The sequence below is a fragment of the Phoca vitulina genome, unplaced genomic scaffold (assembly GCF_004348235.1).
Source record: "Phoca vitulina isolate PV1807 unplaced genomic scaffold, GSC_HSeal_1.0 scaffold1, whole genome shotgun sequence".
NCBI classification, from domain to species: Eukaryota; Metazoa; Chordata; class Mammalia; order Carnivora; family Phocidae; genus Phoca; species Phoca vitulina.
In genome coordinates, this window is record NW_022589704.1 from 37,312,890 (window position 1) to 37,334,548 (window position 21,659).

The 21,659-nt window shown below is 38.1% G+C and overlaps 1 protein-coding gene across 2 annotated transcripts in view; it reads right to left on the minus strand.

The window, feature by feature from the left end:
- LOC116633125 (10 kDa heat shock protein, mitochondrial) overlaps positions 1-21,659 on the minus strand; it is a 39,903-nt gene that overhangs the window by 10,896 nt on the left and 7,348 nt on the right. The window contains exons 1-3 of one of the 2 annotated variants that reach the window (XM_032405503.1): positions 15,446-15,556; positions 12,166-12,228; positions 2,158-2,258 (exon numbers count right to left, since the gene is read on the minus strand). In XM_032405503.1, the coding sequence (XP_032261394.1) occupies positions 2,158-2,258; positions 12,166-12,228; positions 15,446-15,505 (224 nt within the window). In that variant the 5' untranslated portion in view covers positions 15,506-15,556. Of the gene's footprint in view, positions 1-2,157; positions 2,259-12,165; positions 12,229-15,445; positions 15,557-21,659 lie in introns of those variants that run through there. The other variant, XM_032405518.1, reaches the window with a different exon arrangement.

A 21,659-nucleotide genomic window follows, 5' to 3' on the forward strand; every position in this document is an offset into this window, starting at 1 on the left:
TTTTTTTTTTTTTTTATGCAGCATCAACATTCAAAATTAATAAATGAATAGCTTACTAATTTTGGGTGTTGGGGGGGGGGGGGAGACATCTTTTCCTAATTACAAAGATTCCATATGGGCTAGTGAGAGATTTGAACGAAGTCCCGTTAACATCATAATATTAACCAATGAGAGCAAGTATTAAGCCTCAAATCAATTACACCAAGTACATGAAAAAAACCAAAGGCTACTTTCGAAACTCTTCTTGGTGAACTATAAAGATGTATACACTATGATAAAAACATAAAAGAATATATGTGATGTATAATACATAAATATAAAACCAAAATAAATTGGATAGTATTCAAGGGAAAAAATAAAAATAACAGTATCAGAACAGAACAGGATAAAGATTTTATAAGTTTTGTATATTGCATATTTTATAGTCTAAGTTAAATAGGGAGAAGTTCTTAGATCTGAAATTAAGATCTTGTATACTAAAATCAGTCCTTGGGGGTACCTGTCTGGCTCAGTCAGTAAAGCATGTGACTCAATCTCAAGGTTTCAAGCCCCATGTTGGGTATGGAGCCCTATGATCAATCAATCAATCTAAATCTGTGAACTCTAAAATCAGCCCTCACTTGTTTGGAATTATACTTGTAGTGGAAAAAACATCCTCATTTATTTTCATCATTAATCCCAAGAGGTAAGTAGGTAGTTATTTTCAAAGCTGATTCAAGTAAGGCAAAGAATATACACTGAAGTGTTATCTTGATTTATAGGAATGGGAAAATATCTACATATTCATACTTTCAATTATCATGTATTAAGATGTGGTTTTAAAAAACTAGATCGGGGTGACTGGCTGGCTCAGTCGGTGGAGCATGCAACTGTTAATCTTGGAGTTGTGGGTTTGAGCCCCATGTTGGGTGTAGAGATTACCTAAAAATAAACTCTTAAAAAAACAAAACAAAACAAAACCTGTATCAATTAGTCAAGTGATATGTCCAAGAAACTGGCAGAATACAAAAAAGTCTTAAAAACCTGATATTGCTGTTATGACAAGACATGTCTTAACAATGTCTAGCAGGAAATGTGATCTATTTAGGGCAAGTCCTATTTCTACTCCACTTATTACTTAAAAATCAACTCAAAAAGTAACAAACCCTGATGAACATATATCTCATGCTACATTCTTTATATTTAACCTATCAACTCATCTCAGTTCCCATTTATAGTGGGAAGTTTGTAACTTCTGGAAACAACTTAGTAACTTCAGGATTTAGCTGCTTTTAAAGTTAACTCTAGTTAACTAGTCATTCACTAGTCATCAATTCTCTCATTCAAAGGGCATCATGAAAAGTGCCCAAACTCCTTACTTCAGAATTACAATTAATCTTTAAAGATTTATTTATTTGAGAGAGAGAGAGAATGAGCACACATGTACACATACTCTTGCAACCCTGGGGGAGGGACAGAGAGGGAAAGAGAATCTCCAGCAGACTACTCACTGAGTGAGGAGCCTGACGGGGGCTCGACCTCATGACCCTGAGATCATGACTTGAGCTGAAATCAAGAGTCGAACACAACCTACAGCCACTCAGGTGCCCCCAGAATTAAAATTAATCTTTTTTATCACATGGAGGACTAGAAGTTCACAGTAGTTAATAGGCAACTCATCAGATACCAAGCCTAGACTAGGACCTTCTTGTGATCCTCTATAGAGAAATAAAGTTAGTATGAGTGGATAAATAGAAATAATGCATTTGTGATTAAGGGATAATTTCTGGTTAAGAAAAACTGTGTAGAGGCGCCTGGCATGGCTCAGAGCATACAACTCTTGATCTTGGGGTTGTGGGTTCAAGTCCCACGATGGGTGTAGAGATTACAAGAAAAAAAGAGAGAGAAAGAGAAAGAGGGAAGGGGGGGAGAGGGAGACAGAGAGAAAGAACAAAAGAACAAAAAGCTATGTAAATAGATAATAATGCCCATAATAAATGAAGAAAACAATCACAAAGTTGAAAACTTTATCACACTGAAAACACAAAAGCTTTTAAATTTGGCTTTTTAGTCTGTGATTACATAATGATTTTATTTGCAATTCATAATCATCAACATTAAAGGTTATTTTTACAAGTGGAAGTACTATTACTATTTTGATATATCATGAAGATTTACCTTAAATGTTCATATTTCCATACACCTTCATCTTGGCCTTCAGGTGGTTCAAGAATTTTGTCAATATTGGAACAATCTGCTCGTATGTTTTGTTGAATATACTATAAAAAAAAAGTTCTCAAAGTTAATTAAAATATTGTACTTCATGATAAATCTTATGTTAAATATATTTAATTTCTGAATACATGGCTGCTCTTATGTTCCAACATTTCTGGGTTATACATAAAATAGGAAACCAAGTACAGAATCATAATCACTAATTCAGAAGAAAGGAGGTAACCCTTACCTATGCTTTCTCCAATTCAACTTCTCTGGGATATGATCTACCATGTAAGTGCAGATATGGTACTCACCAGGACTGGATTTGGGATCAAAACTGTAAACTATAATTTTCATAAAAACATAATGTAGACAATATAACTGTGGTACATAATATAGGATTCCACTAATATCAATTATCTAGAACAGGCAAATCTAGAACAGGCAAATCTATGGAGACAAAAAATAGTAGTTGTTTAGGACTAGGGAAAGAAGAGGAGACAAAGGAGAATGGAGATAACTGCTAATGTGAATGAGATTTCTTTCGGGTGGGGAATGAAGATGTTCTAAAATCAGATTGTGGTAATGGTATACAACCCTGTGAATATACTAAAAACCATGTACGTATATCTTAAATGGGCGATTTCTATGGTATGTAGAATCCAATAAAGTTGTTTTAAAAAAGTGACTAGCAGAAAAACTAAGTTAAAAGAAAAAAAAAGGCATGGACATTCACTTTTATTTTTTTTTCTTTTTTTAAAGATTTTATTCATTTATTTGACAGAGAGAGACAATGAGAGCGGGGAACACAAGCAGGAGGAGTGGGAAAGGGAGAAGCAGGCCTCCCGCTGAGCAGGGAACCCAATGCAGGGCTGGATTCCAGGACCCTAGGATCATGACCTGAGCCAAAGGCAGACGCTTAAGGACTGAGCCACCCAGGCGCCCCACTTTTAATTTAAATAAAATAAAATAAAACTTTAAATTTTCAGATCTTTTTAATGTTTCATTCAATCTATGATTTAAATACTCTGAAATCTGAGAGAGAATGAGCACATGTGTACACATACGCTTGCAATCCTGGGGGAGGGACAGAGAAAGAGAATCTCCAGCAGACTACTCACTGAGTGAGGAGCTTGACAGGGGGCTCGACCTCATGACCCTGAGATCATGACTTGAGCTGAAATTTGAATAGGCTAAATTAGATTAAAATGCCTGATTACAGAAACTTAAACTACAGGGCCTTTTTACACCTATCTATTATGCTTATTTTCAGGCAACATTTCTTGAGTATTACTCTCATGTGAAAAGCCTGCTCAAAAGATTTTAATGACTCCCTAATGCCTATTTAAACCATTCTTCCTGATTTTCTGACCCTATCCTAAGTTTCAAAGTTCTGCATGAAACTGATTCTCTCAAGCAGAAAATAGCAAATTCTTTACCTTTTCCACTGGCCACCTCAAACTCCATACAATTCTTTCCAAATTCCTTCTCCCCCAGCACATTCAAATCTTTCCTGATTATTCTAGTACTCACAGAACTCCCTCTGATTTCCTCCATTTGTCACTATATAATCTAAATTAGCAATTTGTCTATGCACTCTTATCTTTCCTGCTCCCATTATACCTCCTATAGAACTCTTACAAGCATTTATTTATATTTAATATATAGCACTTAGTTATTTTTGAGGGTCTCCCTCAAATAAAGAGACTTAGTTTTGTTTTAAATTTTAGTATTAGCATCTGGCACACAGGAGATTTTTAACAAATTTTTATTGTCTTTTCCTAAACTACATTACTTGAAGTCAAGGATAAAGATATGTAATTACCTGAAATGTTAAAGCCGTGAAGGATTAGGGAGAAAAAATTTACCAAAAATGGAGTGTAGGGGCGCCTGGGTGGCTCAGTTGGTTAAGCGACTGCCTTCGGCTCAGGTCATGATCCTGGAGTTCCGGGATCGAGTCCCGCGTCGGGCTCCCTGCTCAGCAGGGGGTCTGCTTCTCCCTCTGACCCTCTTCCCTCTCGTGCTCTCTGTCTCTCATTCTCTCTCTCTCAAATAAATAAATAAAATCTTTAAAAAAAAAAAAATGGAGTGTAGACCCTGATTCTTTAATATTCTTTAGTGGTCCCAAAAACAGTTCGATAGTTAGCACACAAAAATATATTCTCTGCAACATGGTTTGCTCATAATCAATATTAATTTTTTAACCACATATTTAATAACAATTTACTTATAATAATTAAATTTTTTATAAGTAGAATTACAAGTTGTCAATCTTTAGGGAATCTAGAATCCTTTTATTAATGATGATTTGTGTAAAATATTTAAGAGAACAGAAGAAATCCTTAACTTTGAAAAGAAAGCAAAAATGTCATTGTTTTCTGAACTGTCCTCCATACTTTTATGCAAATAGAGACAGCTATCTTTAAAACGAGCTAAAAAAAAAAAGTAAATGTCTTAATGCTCACTGAATTTAACTTTTATCTTAGGGAACTCTTTACATTGTTTCTGAGTAATATCACTAATTTCTGTTTATTCTGGAAAATTATTTTTATCACCCTCAAAAACTATCTGAAAACTAACGACTTATAAACTGCAACATGTTTCTCTATTCTGTCACACATCATAATGTGATATAAATCTAAACTAGGATTAATTTTTTCATGTGCATCAGAAGATAGACAAACATAAAATTAGAAAAAAAGAATTAGCTCTATCATGAAAAGCTTGAATATTAAGTACCTCTTCAACATTACCTTTATTATGTTTAGTAATTCAGTTAAACAGAAGAGCACTTACCATTACTCCTTAAAACTTTTGCTTCTGAATTTTAATGCTAAGACTTTTTGAAACTGAGTAAACTACAACTATTAAGAAACTGGCTTTGTAATCTTTAAGGAAATCTACCCAAAAAAAAAAAAATCCAGAAAACAACCTCATAACAATAGTGTTCTTTATGCTTCTAAGGACTTTAAAATCCTAACTTATTACCATTTCTTGAAAAGAAACTTTTTGTTAGCTTCCAAAGGCATTACCACTCTACCTGATACTGTCACCTTGATCAAGCTCACTAGCATTTCAGATGCTCTCAGTATATATACTCACTTCCCAAGCCTTTCAAGTCTCCTCAGTACAGTAATTACTATATCAGATTTTAGACTAAGTCAAAAACAGCATGAAATTCTTCTTTCTTCTGTTATGAAAAAGGCAGAAATATATCTTTCTAGTGATTTCCTGTGGGCTATAATTATTAATAATTACAATGATCTATACTGTATTTTATGTAAGACTTTTCCTAAAGCAGTTTTTAGACTGTATTTTATGTAAGATTTTTCTTAAAGCAGTTTTTAGAAATCATTTGGAAAGAGTAAAATACACAGTAAAATACCATGCAAAAGCATTTTATTGCTTCCACTTCTGGGTAAGATGGAGTAAACACACATCAACTTTTCTCTCCTGGAGCGCCTGGGTGGCTCAGTCATTAAGCAACTGCCTTCGGCTCAGGTCATGATCCCCAAGTCCTGGGATCGAGCCCCGCATCGGGCTCCCCGCTCAGCAGGGAGCCTGCTGCTTCCCCTACTTGTGCTGTCAAATAAATAAAATTTCTCTCCCACTGAACAAAACCATAAAATCTGGACAGAACTCAAAGTGCAGTAATTTGAGGTCTCTGTAAAGCAAATATCAGAAAGAGGACCTGGAAAGAACACCAGAATTCAAAGTATCACTGAACTGGCAGTGAGTTTGCTGTGTTTCTTTTGTCCTCTGGTATCCCCTGGCCTCAACTCAATTCAGGATAAAACCCAAAAATTAGCACTGTTGGTGCTGACAGATCCAGGAGAAACTACATAGTTCTGTCTCAAGGAGTGGAAAATGGCACTGCTAAAACTCAACAAGAGTGGAAGAAAGCTCCTGGGTTTTTGCCCTCTGCTTTTTCTCCCCTCTCAGTCTACACCTGAGACAATTCCACAGTGGCAGCAAAAGCAGCTGCCAACAGAAAAATGCAAGAGACAAAATTCTCAGGAAGAGAACCCCATCCTCTCCATCTGGTGGTGGGATCAAACCTTATTTCTTTTTCTCTCTTTACCTTCCACAACTGCCAACACAATTCTAGTAAGTGATTTCTGGCTGGAGGACCAAATAGATGGGCCCCAGGAAACCAGAATGTATCAGAGAGATATTAGAGACAGTGAAGCTCAGAAAAGTGATCCCATAAAGGTGTTTAGGAACTCCTGGGCTCTATCCTAATCTGTGCATGCCCACATGCATTGATCTGATCATAATTTGCATATGACAGATGGAGAACTGAGCTAATGGATATACCTTCACCCAGGCTGACCATGGGTTGGTACACACAGAACAGATTCAAGGAGTAGTGCAAAGGCTTTGAAAACTGAACCAACACTGGAACCTCAATCTGGCTGGAACCTGCAGCCTGTATCTAATCAGGTCAAAAGCCTACTAAACAAAAATATCAACGTTCTCCATGGGATTAAATAAAACCAGAGTCTAAACAAATTCAAAATGTCCAGAATACAATCCAAAATTACTTGGTATACAAAGAACACATGAAAATATCAACTCAAGAAGATGAGTGTGCTGGGGGAAGGGAGTAATGAGAAGTTGTTATTGTTTAATGGGCACAGAGTTTCATCTGTTAAAGTTGAAAAGTTCTTTTAAAAAAAGATGAAAGGGCAACTTCTTGGGTCCCCTCCCTCTTCGGGAGCTTCTTACTATCACTCAATAAACTGCTTTGCTGACCACCAAAAAAAAAAAAAAAAATCTGCAGATAAGAGGTGGTAATGATGGCACAATAATGTGAATGTACTTAATGCCACACAGAACTGTACACTTAAGGGGCCCTAGCTGGCACAGTTGGTAGAACATGTTGAGGGTAGAGTTTACTTAAAAAATTAAACTAAAAACTTAAAAAAAAGTACACTTAAAATGGCAAAGTGGTAAATTTTATACTACATATATTTACCACAATAGAGAAAAGCAGAGTGAACAACAAACAGGAAAACCCAAAGAAATCCAGGCCTAGACACATAATCAAAGTGCCAAAAACTAAAGATAAGCCATTGAAAAAAAGACACAGGACCTATAAAATATTTTAAAAACTGCAGCTTTTTCATCAGAAACCATAGATAGGAGGGAATGGCACATGTTGAGAGTACTCAAAGAAAAGAATGGGGCACCTGGGTGGCTCAACCGGTTGAGAGTCTGCCTTTGGCTCAAATCATGATCCCAGGGTCCTGGGATTGAGTCCTGTGTTGTCCTCATAGTCGGGTTCCCTACTCAGGGAGGAGTCTGCTTGTCTCTCTCCCTCTGTGCCTCCCCGCCCCCCCTGCCATGCTCACTCGCTTTCTCTCTCTCAAAATAAATAAAATCTTAAAAAAAAAAAAAAAAAAAAAAAAGTCAACCCAGAATTCTGTACCTAACAAAAATACCCTTCAGGAATGAAGATAAAGACATTACCAGATGAAAGAAAACTAAAGATAACTCCTAGCCAGCAGATCACTCTAAAAGAATTGCTAAAGGAAGTACTTTTAGACAAAAGGAAAAGAATAAATAACACTGGAAGAAAACTTAGAATATCAGGAACAACATAAATTATAAATATCTGGGTATAAATATAATAGGCCATCTCCTCCTGAGTTCTTTAAAATATGTTTAGCAGATGAAAGCAAAAAATATAACATTGTCTGATGAGGTTTTCAATGTAGGTAGATGTAATACAGGCAACAAAAGCATAAAGGGATAATGGGATCTATAGGAAGGTAGTTTTTACATTTCAATTAAAGTGGTTAAAACACTGATTCTAAGTAGACTGAAAAGTATTTAGTAATCTCTAGAGCAATTATCAAAAATATTATATAAAGAGATACTCGGGTCGCCTGGGTGGCTCAGTTGGTCAAACGTCTGCTTTCGGCTCAGGTCATGATCCCAGGGTCCTGGGATCAAGCCCCACATCAGGCTCCTTGCTAAGCAGGGAGCCTGCTTCTCCCTCTCCTTCTGCCCTGTACCTCCCCGCCCCCGCCGCTTGTGTGCGCATGCTCTCTCTACTGAATAAATAAAATCTTTTAAAAATAATAAATAAAAAAATAAAGAGATACTCAAGGGGTGCCTGGGTGGCTCAGTCGGTTAAGTGTCTGCCTTTGGTTCAGGTCATGATCTCAGGGTCCTGGGATCGAGCCCTGCAACTGGCTCCCTGCTCAGCGGGGAGTCTGCTTCTCTCTCTCCCTCTGACCCGTGCTCACTCTCTCTCTCTCTCATATAAATAAATATTTTTAAAAATAAAAATTAAAAAAAGATACTCAAAATTAGAATTAAAATAATAAAAATGCTCACTCTGTAAAAAGGCAGAAAAGGGGAAAGGAACAAAAAAAAGGAGGGAACAAACTGAAAACAAGTAATATTATGGCAGTAATATAAATCTAAACATATCTACCAATAACTAAATTAATATTAAATGGCCTAAATACACCCATTGAAAGACAAAGACTATCACACAGAACAAGGAAAACGACCCAGCTATACACTGACTACAAAAAACTTACTTCAAATATAATGATTTAGGTAGGTTAAAAGTAAAAGGATGGAAAAAGATATACCATACAAACATCAATCAAAAGGAAGCTGCAAGGAATGAAAAGTGGTTCAAAACTAAAAAAAAAAAAAAAAAAAAAAACAACAACAACAATCAGAGCACCTGGCTAGCTCAGTTAGTGGAGCATGTGACTCTTAATCTCGGAATTATGAGTCTGAGCCCCAAACTGGGTGTAGAGATTACTTAGACAAAAATTTTTTAAATTTTTTTAAAAAATCAATGGATACACTATATTAATATACAAAGGGAAAAAACCACAATCATCTCAATGCAGAAAATGCATTTGACAAAATCCAACATCTTCTCATGATAAAAACCCTAAGAAAACTAAGTATAGAAGAGAACTTCCTGGGGCGCCTGGGTGGCTCAGTCGTTAAGCGTCTGCCTTCAGCTCAGCTCATGATCCCAGGGTCCTGGGATCAAGCCCCACGTCAGGCTCCTGCTTCGCAGGAAGCCTGATTCTCCCTCTCCCACTCCCCCTGCTTGTGTTCCCTCTCTGTCAAATAAATAAAATCTTAAAAAAAAAAAAAGAAGAAGAGAACTTCCTAATTATAATGAAGGGCATTTATGAAAACCCATGGGTAACATCATACTCAATGCTGAAAGACTGAAAGGTTTCCCTCTAGAATCAGAAAAGAGACAAGGATGCCAGCTTTCACCACTGCTATTCAACAATGTGCAGAATTTCTAGCCAGAGCAATTAGACAAGAAAGATAAATAAAACACTATCTCTACTTGCAGATGACATAATCCTATATACAGAAATCCCAAAGAATCCACAGGAAAGCTAATAAATCTAATAAACAAAATCAGCAATAGCAGGATACAAGATCAATATACAAAAATCAGTTGCGTTTGTATACACCTTCAATGAATAATCCAAAAAGGAAATTAAGAAACCAATTCTAGGGGTTCCTAGGTGGCTCAGTTGGTTAAGTGACTGCCTTCTGCTCAGGTCCTGATTTCAGGGTCCTGGGAGCGAGCCCCACATCAGGCTCCCCACTCAGAAGGGACTGCCTCTCCCCCTGCTGTTGTGCAACCAAAGAAAAGCCCTGGACCCAGTGGCTTCATTGGTGAATTTTACCAAACATTTGAAGAACACCAATCCTCCTCAAACTCTTCCAAAAAGTCAAAGAGGAGGGCATACTTCCTTAACTCATTCTATGAAGCCAGCATTGCACGATACCAAAGCCAAACAAAGACACTCGAGGAAAACTAGAAACCAATAACCCTTATGAACATTGATACAAAAATCCTAGCAAGCCTAATTCAGCAGCAAATTAAAAAGATTATACATCATGATCAAGTGAGATTTATTCCTAGAATGCAAGGATGGTTCAACATGCAAAAACTGATCAATACACCACATTAACAAAATGAAGGGGGGAAAACCCCACATGTTCATCTCAATTGGTGCATTTGAAAAATTCAACACCTTTTTAGGATAAAAACAGTCAACAAACTAGAAATAGAAGGAAACTAGTAACATAATAACCCCACATAATAAAGGTCATATATGAAAAACCCACACTGCACCTCATACTCAATGTGCAAGACTGATGTTTACTCTAAGATCAAGAACAAGATAAAGATGCCTGCTTTTGCCACTTCTATTCAAAGCAGTATTGGAAGTTCTAGCCAGGCAATTAGGTAAGAAATCCTGATTAGAAAGGAAGATTACCTGTTTACAGATGACATGCTCTCAATATGTAGAAAACCCTATAGATTCCACAAAAAAACTGTTCAAATAAATTCAATAAAGTAGCAGCACACAACCTCTACTTTTATTCAGTAAAGTAGCAGCACACAACCTCTACTTTTTATTAAAAAAAATTTTTTTTTATTTATTTGAGAGAGTGAGAGAGTGAGCACACGAGCAGCAGAAGAGGGAGAAGGAGAGGGAGAAGCAGACTCCCGTGCTAAGCAGAGAGTCTGACCCAGGGCTTGACCTCAGGACCCAAGGATCATGACCTGAGCTGGAGGCAGATGCTTAACGGACTGAGCCATCCAGGCACCCACAACCTCTACTTTCAAAGGGAGAAATACCTATACACTTTTCCTCTAATTTTTCCCAATTTCCAGGCATAGAGCTCTAGGTTTATATTTCTGTATCCTCCACAAGGCTTATCTCATTGCCCAATAAATATTTGTTTGAACAATACATTCTTAAAAGGCAATGAACAAATAGCCATTCATTCATGAATGCTTGTCCATTTCCTGCGCTAAGTATCTAAATATTATACTGAGTCCATTCTAAAGGTTTTTAGGATTTGTTAATATCATGAATTGTTTTTTATGCTCAAAGAATTCAACTATATTCATATTTCATTTTCCAGGATCCTCAAATAACACAATAAATCCAAATAGCCATCTACGTTTATTATCTAGCCATCAAGATAAAGCCAAACGGCCTCTCTATTGTGTATTTTTCCTTTAAATATGTTAACCAATGTCTAGTCCAATATACTAGTACACCCTAATTTCAGTCATCCTTTTGTTAACCCCTTAAAGCAACTTTTAATAATTAGCTATAGAAACTATTTTTCCCCAGATTATAGATTTTATTCATTTTGGAAGAACTGCTACATTTTTTTTAAACCCAATGAGTATATATGTGATTCTCAATAAGAATGTGTAAGAGTCACTTGAGGGGCTTTTAAAACCACACATGCTACAGAGACCCACCTCCTTGATAATCATTGCCTTAGTAAGCTACCTGATAGTGGCAACAACCTAAAGGGAGGCATCTTAGCCCTCAAATATATTAGAGCTGCACAAAAGTTAAGAACTAATGGTAACTTGGGGTGCCTGGGTGGCTCAGTCATTAAGTGTCTGCCTTCGGCTCAGGTCATGATCCCAGGGTCCTGGGTTCGAGCCCCACATCGGGGTCCCTGCTCAGCAGGAAGCTGCTTCTCCCTCCCCCACTCCCCCTGTTTGTGTTCCCTCTCTCGCTGTGTCTCTCTCTGTCAAATAAATAAAAAATCTTTAAAAAAAAAAAAAAAAAAAGAATGGTAACTTTTAGTAAATTTAGATATATGCTCTCAAGCGTTCAGTCACCAACTATGTTATTTTTCCCCTTAATTATGTTATTCTAATTTATCATTCAATTAACTGAATTAAATTCACTCTACAATAAAATTTGGTACCCTAATTTGGTAGATATTAATAGACACTAAAATGTACTTAAGCTTCGTTATAGTTTACTATATCATCTTAAAACAAAATGGAGGATTGATAAAAGCTTTAAACAGGCACTCTGTTATTTCCATGCATTCAAACTTGTGTTAAAACATATAGGAATATTTATGCCAAGAGAGGTAAAATGCTTAGGTTATTGGAGTTGCAAAAGAAACTACAGTTATTACCTGCTGAACAGCTAGTGTACTGTCCATTTCATCAAAGGATTCATCAGGCCAATTATAGAAATCCTATTAAAAAAAACTCATTGTTAAAGCACATACAAAGTTACAAAAAAGAACATTATTATGATTAGCTTCAATTCTCAATAAAGTTCCCAAGTTACACTAGAGAAAAAAGCTCTCATACTATAAATAACAGGATTATCAGTGAATAAGGGAACTTTATTCAATGTTTTTAAATGAACACCAAAATTTTATTTAACTGAACTATAAGTTACATTTTTTTCAACCACAAATCCCTCAAATAGGGCTCCCATAACTTTCCATGTATTACCTGAGGAGATAAATCAATCACTTTTTTGTTTATGGTGGTTTAACATTTCTCAAAACATTAAGCTGAAAAAGAATCTCCAAGCACTGAATCAGTTTTTTACCAAAAGAGAATAGTTTGTGGTGGGGGTAGTTACTGTTTCGTAAGTACTATTGTAAACAGACATTATAAATTATTATTCCAATTACAAATGGTGTTTTAAATTTCTAAATCAAAATATGAGCTCCATCAAAAAGTAGTCATCCAGCCTTCTTTTAAGGGCGATCAATACTTTTGTGGATCACCTTGCAATGGTTCTGAATTCCTCTATAGATAGTCCAGTTCACAGACATTCCCCTAAGTGATTAAGAATCTTCCCATCTGACTGACTTTTTCAGCAAGGTCTATCTACGTATCCTTAGCAGACAGATAAATGTCTCTGGGGTATAACTGGGGGAAACAGTAGTGAACCAATGATCTATAATCCTGTACCAATCAACATGGGTAAGTCTCCAAACACCTTAAGCAAACGGAAGAATTCAGTGTATGATACCACATGAATAAAAGTTTAAGAAATCCAAAGCATACCTACAGATATAATGCATACATAGTAAAAGTATGAAGAAAAGGAATAATCATCTTCATTGGTTGGGAAGAGTGGGTAGAAGACAGAACAGAAGAATGTGATAAAGAGGGATTCATCTATATTAGTAATGTCTTAGTTATGAGTGTAGATGATGGGTATACCTTCTTAAGTGTCTTAAACTTTTCGTATCTTTCTTTTTTATAGTTGCCCTGTATGAATGAAAATGAACTTTGTTTTAATATGTTAAGAAATAAAAACAACTTTCTGGAAATTGTTCCAGGATGTCTCTCCCTAGATACCATCTAAATATTATTGAAGACTAGTTTTTAAATTGTTCCTATGTAATTTATACTGAAACTTGTTTCTATCAATATGCTTTGACTATACTTTCCTTTTTAAAAAAAATTAAGGTAGTTTGTAAAATACTTTGTTTTAAAAATATCAGAAAACACATATAGGAATATCCAGAAAACACACAAAACTGTAACTGGTAATCAAATGTTTTGTCTCATCATACCTGTCATATAAACACAAAAGGAACCACAATTCAGCTTAATGAACATTCTCATCTACTTCAGGGAATAAACATTTATTGAAAACCAACTATGTGCCTATATCCCAATCTAACTAATTAAAAAAAAATAAGTAGAAAAAAGTAGAAAGATAGTTCTAAATAAATCATTTAGAATAGACCTATTTCACTGAAGGAAATTAGTGACAGACAAGGAATAGGAAAAGATTGCTGCTTATGCAGTCTTTTCCTTTTTTAATCCTGACCTTTCCTGTGATGATTTAACAACCTTGATCTATGACAATGTGGAAAAAAGCAAAGGAAATTTCTCTTACGTGACTTATAACATAGGAAACAGATGTTACAGTATTAACTTAAAATATTTTATAACCTTTCAAAATTAAGAACTGAGTAAATAAAAATGAATGGCGATTCTCAGAATGTGAGTACAAAAGTCGACCTCTGAATATGAAAATATAAAAGTTGATCACTTAGGAGAAACAATGTTTCCAAAGAATAAGAAGTTATCTGAGAAAAGAGCATTTATAAATAAAGTTAGCAAAAGGTAAAAAGAAATAAATTCCCATTCATATAAATAAGAAGTAAAGTTATCTGAGAAAAGAGCATTTATAAAGAAAGTTTGGAAAGTAAAAAGAAACAATATATAAATTTCCAGTAATATATAAATGTCAGTTACAGAAATAACTGACAGCTAAATTTGACTCTATAATACGATGTTTAAGCTCAATACTCTAAAATTCAGTACTAATAAAAACTTGTTAAAGAGAAAAGGTCACCAGTGAACTAAGAATCCAGAGACTATCTAACCTTGAGCAAATGCAGTCAATTCTCTGGGCTTCAGTTTCCTTATCTGTAACATGGATGTAGGAAGTGTCTGGATCTAAAAGATATTTTGAAAGGACTCCCTTTCCAAAATTCTGTACAGGATATTGAAATCTATTCTCTGGCATATGGTCAGAGCTCCATGGTTTTTTCCTGGGTTTCCCCCCCACTTATATCACTTTTTCTTTAAAATTACACTTTAACACATCTCTTCTGATTTTAGAGCATATACTCAACAGCAACGTTATTTCAGCTGGTAGATTAATCACATCAAATCTAAATGCCTGTTTGATTTTTCTTTAAATGTGAGGCATCCCGTCTTTTGAAAACCCCCAGAATCAATACCTAAACGAACACCAACTCACCCCAAATACTGCCCTACTAAAAGTTGATAAAATTATTATCAGTTCATTCCTTGACTATGCCTCACATAATAAGGAATGACATCTAACCAGGGCAATCTGATGATGAAAACTTGCTGGGGCAGAGAACAGCTGCAGCTAGAAATGGTCAAAGGCAAACTGCAGGAGGAGGATAAAGTAAATTATCACCACCCGGATCCGGCTAGACAAGCTGGATGGCAGAAGCCGGGCAGGCACGTCACAAACCAGGTAGGAACCGGAAGCCAGAAAGAGGTTGGCTGTGTTTACACCCCCTCCCGCCGTGGCGGCCCCGACCCTCACGAAACCCCAGGGTCACAACCTGGCGGGCCGCGCCCCTCCGACGATGGTCAGCTGTGGTTCAGGGGAGAGGCGAGAACAAGCAGTCGCTGCTGACACGCTCTCAGCCCCGAGCCTTGGCCGTCACCGCCCGCCGCTCCGACCCACCCCTCATGCCCACCCTCAAGTCAGGACTCCGCAGGCCTCGCGATCCGCCACCGCCGCCTCAGCCAGACCCAGGGGCTGCGGCTCCGGAAGAGCAGGCCGGGCACGCGTACCCCTACCCGCCAGCCTACCGCCTCGGCCCAACCTTCCTCTCCGGGGCGGCCAGCGTCGCCACCGAGAGTTCCCCTGTAGAAAAGGTGCAAATATAGTACCTGCGCCTTCGTGCCCGGCCTGTTCCGCCTCAGCACTGCCGTCCCCTCCGCCATGACCATAGTGCCAGAGTCTGGGCGGCTGGAGTCGATACCCGGATGTAGGGGAAGTCTGCCTGCGCCAGAGGGGGGCGGGGTGGGGGCGGGACGGGGTGGAGCGGCGCTCTGGGTCCGGGCGCCAGGGAGGGGCGGTAACTGACGGATCAGCCGTAGCCCGCGCGGAGCAGGGCGGGAGGACCGGGAGGAGTCCCAGAAAGGACCGGCTGGCGGAGGGAGGGACACGAAAGAAGGAACAGCCGACGGCTCACACGCCGCGACGTGGAGGAAGGGAGAGACATTGCAGCGGGGGCCGGGGAGAGGCCTTGGGAGAGCCGGCGGGCGCCTAGGGCAGCTGCGGGAGTCAGGAAGGCCTGCGTAACACATTGGTGCATCTCCCTGGGCTTAAGTTAGTTGCGCTGAAAAGACAGAGCTTGCACAATGGTGACCGTTTCAGTAAACCCTTGTGCAAGCAGATACCCAGAGAAGCATAATTCTGTCCCCAGATCCGCCTAGACAGGCAAAGTGGAAAAACAGGCCAGCAGTCTGGGAAATTTCCTCAGACCCCCCCGCATGAAACCGACCCAATCTCAAAAAAGACTAGGGCTTAGACTGTCAAATGATATTTCCACCATCCGCTGACTTCAAATCCAAGGACCTTTTCAACGACAAGTTTGTGTAGATAAAAGACTCAAGAGGCTAATTATCTGAGAGCGTGGACATCTGGTATTCTGCGTTAGGCAGGCAAAATTAGCTCGTATTTTTTGCAAGTCAGAAGCAGGAGGAGAAAATGCCCCTTGACAGATGGTGGGAGTTGTACATCTCTACATGATTCTAAATTTCCTTTGGTGCAAGTTTTAAGTGTTCTCTTAGCGTTATGAAATCATGGGAGTTTTGGCAAACTTTTGTTTCCTGTTTAGAAACGTTAAATCTTTGATCTGGAATGAGGGAGGCCATAGGATACCAGATGGGAAGCCAGCTCACAGGGTAAAAACTGCATATACTAGGGTGATTTCCAAAAGAAGAAAACATCAGATATCCCATAAAATACACCTAAAGGTGTATTGAGAATGCCTGAGAGCTATATCACATACAGCCTCCAAAAATGGAGGGAGGAATGGAAGAAAGGTTGGTTAAACTAGTGGGTGCAAAACTGAATAATTGTCAGTGACTTGGAACTTTGCTCAAAGGGGTTAGACAACAGGAAGTTGGTTTGCCTATAAGTAAGATTCCTTTTTTCTGGAAGATGGACAGACTGGTAATTTTTCCAGAGCAAGGAACTTAATTCCAACATTACCTCTTAGTATATCAAAAGATTTATTCTTTCAAGAAATATTTAAGCCCCACTATGTGTTCAGCACTGAGGTACAAGTATGAAAAGGCCCAATCTTTATAAATTGCTTAGAGTCTAGCAGTAGGGACAGATGCACAATCACCAATTCTCTTGCTAAATATGGTGAGAATCTAGGACAAGTGGCACCCAAATGTTGCCTTCCTAAGAGACATGGGGTGGGTCTGGGAAGAGTAGAGTCCTAGGTAGGCTTCTAAGTCCATGAACAACTCTACCTCACTCCAAGGATTAAGTTAATATTTCTCAGATTGTGTGGTAGTGTCCCTGATTTGCAAATATCAGTTACCTATAATTGAAGGGGCTCATCTTAATGTTCTTTTAAGTCCAGATTTGTTATATGATTTCATCTCATCTGAAAAGAACAAGAGAAAAAGTGAAGAAGTAGGTATTAAATTCAGGAACAGAATAGGCATTTATCTCTGAAAAGTCTGATAAAATTGCATTATGATGTCGACTCTGGCCTTGGTCACAGGAAGAACCTTGTTCTTTACAGTTGAAATGTTTCTAGCTCATAACCTTCACATTTAAATTCCTCTGTCAGTCTGCAGATTATGACCTCCAAACAAAAACAATTTTCTAACCAGTGTTAATTTGGTGGGTGAGAGAGGGGAGGGAAGAAGAAAAGAAAAAGCATGAGCACTGATAATAATTACATGTACTAATGGTTACTTGAATATTTTGGTTAAAGAAGGAATAGTCTTTTTAAAGGTAATATGGCCAAATGGAAAAAACTCTGGGCTGGGATTCAGGAAATCTAGATTCTCTTGCCTGTTGACTGTAAGACTTTGAAAGAACTATCAAAAGTTTCTTTATTTGTAATGAAAATAATGCACAGCACTTCTTTCTCTCTAACTCATAGAGGCTGAAAGCAAGTATAAAAGTACTCCTGTGATACCTGGCTGGCTCAGTTGGTAGAGTGTGTGACTCTTGATCTTGAGGTGGTGAGTTCAAACCCCACACTGGGTGTACAGATTACTTAAAGATAAAATCTTTTTTTTTTGAAAGATTTTATTTATTTATTTGACAGACAGAGACACAGTGAGAGAGGGAACACAAGCAGGGGGAGTGGGAAAGGGAGAAGCAGGCTTCCCGTGGAGCAGGGAGCCGGATGCGGGGCTTGATCCCAGGACCCTGGGACCATGACCTGAGCCGAAGGCAGACGCTTAACGACTGAGCCACCCAGGCGCCCCCAAAAATAAAATCTTTAAAAAAAATTAAATATTCCTTGATTTCTATTAAAGTTTAGAAGAAAATATTTTATTATTATTTTTTAAGATTTTATTTATTTATTTGACAGAGAGAGACAGCGAGAGAGGGAACACAAGCAGGAGGAGTGGGAGAGGGAGAAGCAGGCTTCCTGCTGAGCAGGGAGCCCAATGCAGGGCTCAGTCCCAGGACCCTGAGATCATGACCTGAGCCGAAGGCAGACGCTTAACCGACTGAGCCACCCAGGCGCCCCAAGAAAATATTTTATAAATCTAAAATACCATAAGTAATTTCAAAAATATCTATCCTATATGAAATTCTCTTTGGGGAATGTTAAAATCCAAGTAAAACAGTGAATGCCCATTGTGTGTAGGGCAATGAGCAAGTGCTGAGAAACATAAATAAGATGTATAAGCTCCTTTCCTCAAAGAGTTTAAAAATGAATGGGGAAGGGTGGTATGTAGATTACTGTAGATTACTATACTACAAAGCAAAAATGTTGGGGTGCCCTGGGTAGCTCGGTCAGTTGAGCATCTGACTCTTGATCTCAGCTCAGATCTTGATCTCAGGGTCATGAGTTCAAGCCCTGCACTGGGATCTATGCTGGGTGTGGAGCCTAGTTAAAAAAAAAAAAAAAGTCTTAAGTCTTTTACTTGCTGTCCATTCCTCTTCACACATGTTCTTTGCAAACATACTTTTATCTTGCTCAGTATCCATCTCTCCTTATATGACCAGGGAAAGGTAAACCCATCTCTAGCTGAGGTTTGAGTCCCTATTGGCCTAAGCCAAGGTTTAGTTAAATGGTAAGCATCTGACTCCTTTTAGCCTAAAGAGATAGCAAAGGATATCTAATGGAGGCCTTTGGGGAAGGTTTGGAGGAAGGGTTAGGGCTAGGGTTAGGAGAAAGGTTTCTTGTTCTTGAGGAGATACCAAAAGAGATGGTCCTTTTTTTCGGCCCATGAGCATTGCCAAGTTTGGTACTGCCTCAACCATGTTGGCTTGAAGGAAGCCAACCTAAGAGCAAAATTGACAACACTATGAATGATGCATGAAGTAGTCGAAATGTGCCTTAAAGTATAGATATGTGGAGATGCAGATTTCATCCCAGGCCAAGCAAAGTTGAGGCAGCAGAGCAGTATGGGGAAGTATGTTCATAGTTGAACAAATTGAACAAATAATGAACATATTAAAAAGAGTTCAAACTTAGACAACTTTGACTGCAGATGAGTAAGATACCAAACTCCCATGGCACTTCACTTTTCTCTCTAGAATTCTAGAATATTTGACCAAATTGGTAATTGTAGTAGCCAGCTGCCAAGATGGCTCCCAATGATTATTATATCCTGGTATGTACACTTTTTTAAAAAAAATATTTTTTTAGTAATCTCTACACCCAATGTGGGACTCAAACTCATGACCCTGAGATCAAGAGTTGTATACTCTTCCCACTGAACCAGTCAGGTGCCTCCCTGGTATGTACATTTTTGTGTGGTTCTCTTTCATACTAAATTAGGCTAACCTGTATAATAGGATACTGTGAAAATGATGATTTGTGACTTCTGGTTTTAGGTCATAAAAGACATTGTGACTTCTGCCTTGCTCTCTTAGCTCACCTGCCCTGGGTGAGAAGGGTACCATGTGTGAGGACATTCAAGTAGTCTTATGAGGGTTCCTGGTGAGGAACTGAGGCTCCCACCAAAAGCAAGCATCAACTTGCCAGCATGTGAGTGGACCATCTTGGAAGCCCCAGACAAATTTTTGGACAATGGTAGAGATAGCCCCCACCAACCAGGGCCACCCCAATAAGATGCTCCCAAATTTCTGAACTACATATACTATGTGAGATGTTTATAATTGTGTTAAGCCACTAAATTTGGGGTGATTTGTTACTCAGCAATAGATAATACAGTAGTTCCTGAACTTTCAGGAAGAGAAAATGTGATCAGAAGAGACCAATCACAACAGACTATTGTCATTTCCTGTTATCAGTAGGGCACCTAATGTCTTTCATGAAGTTAGCAGCACTTTCTATCTTTATTTTCTCAATGACATGAATCTCTATCTAAAATTGTGCTGGGGACCTGGCTGGCTCAACTGGTACAGCATGTGGCTCTGGATCTCGGAGTTTTGAGTTTGAGCCCCACGTTGAGGGTAGACTTTACTTAACAAATAAATAAAATAAAAGTATGCTATTGGGGCACCTGGGTGGCTCAGTCGGTTAAGTGGCTGCCTTTGGCTCAGGTCATGATCCCAGGGTCTGGGATCGAGCCCCGCGTTGGGCTCCCTGCTCGGCGGAGAGCCTGCTTCTCCCTCTCCCTCTGTCTGCCGCTCTGCCTGCTTGTGCTCGCTCTCTCTCTCTCTTAAATAAATAAATAAAAATCTTTAAAAAAAAAAAAAGTATGCTATTAATTTAGTTGTTTACTTCTCCCTTCCCAATGTTATTCATTCCTGTATCTCCAACAGTACCTGGCACATATTCAAAAAAATGAATGACTTAAAAGGAACAAACTGGCGTTTTTGAACTAACACTCGAGTCAGATAAGTAAGTACCCACTGATGCTTTTCCCAAGTCAAGCCTCCAGGCTAACTGCTACTGAAAGACCATTTTGTAAGACTTGGGCTAAATTTTAATGTATCTTAAAGAACTAGGCTTAATCTGTAAGAGGGAAGGGGGTTGGATCCATTCCTTATGTCTTACAACAGTAAAATCTCCAGATAAAGCTAAGACTGAAATAAAAAACTGCAACAAAAAAACACCTATAGAAACCATGGAAGAACCTTTAAGTATTAGAGAAGACTTTTCAGTTTGACATAATACCCAGAAGCCATAAATGGAAAATATTAATTCAGCTATACCAAAATGACTTCCTGCAAGTTCAAAGCATAAACAGAATCAAAGCCAAAATAATAAACTGGAGGGAAAAACTTATCACAAAGAACCAATTTCCCTAATAAATAAAGATACCACACAAATCATAAAAGGCCAATTGTCCAATAGAAAGACAGGCAGAGGATATTCACAGCCAATAGGAATAGACAGTTAACAGTAAAGGAAACAGAGGTGACTGTCAAACACAAGATGCTCATCTCATTCATAATGATAAAAGTAAAATTATAAGAATGGCAAAATAAAACCTTTATAACAACCTCTCTTATTGAGGCTGGGAAGCAATCAGTCTCCATTGCTGTTAGGACTGTTGATTGATAGAACTTCTATGAAGGGCAACTTGGAGATATGGGTATGTATATACACATATGACTAAAATCCACATACCCTTTGATATAGCAATTAATCTTACAGATATACTTGTTCACATATGCAAGTAATTTATGCAAAACTTTTATTCACTGCAGAAGTATTTCTAATAGCATAAGACTAGAATTTAAATATTCATCAGTGGAGGATGCTTAAATTATGGTTCACCCATATAATAGAACATTATACAGCTATAATGAAAATTTAAAAAGCTCTTTATGTTCTTTGTAGATTCATTCCAAAGACAATATTAAAAAGGTGCCAAATGGTGTGTATGGAATGTTATTTTTTGAAAAAGAAAAAATGAATATATGTATTTCACATACATAAGACATATATGTATACATGCCCTAGCACACGTGTGCACA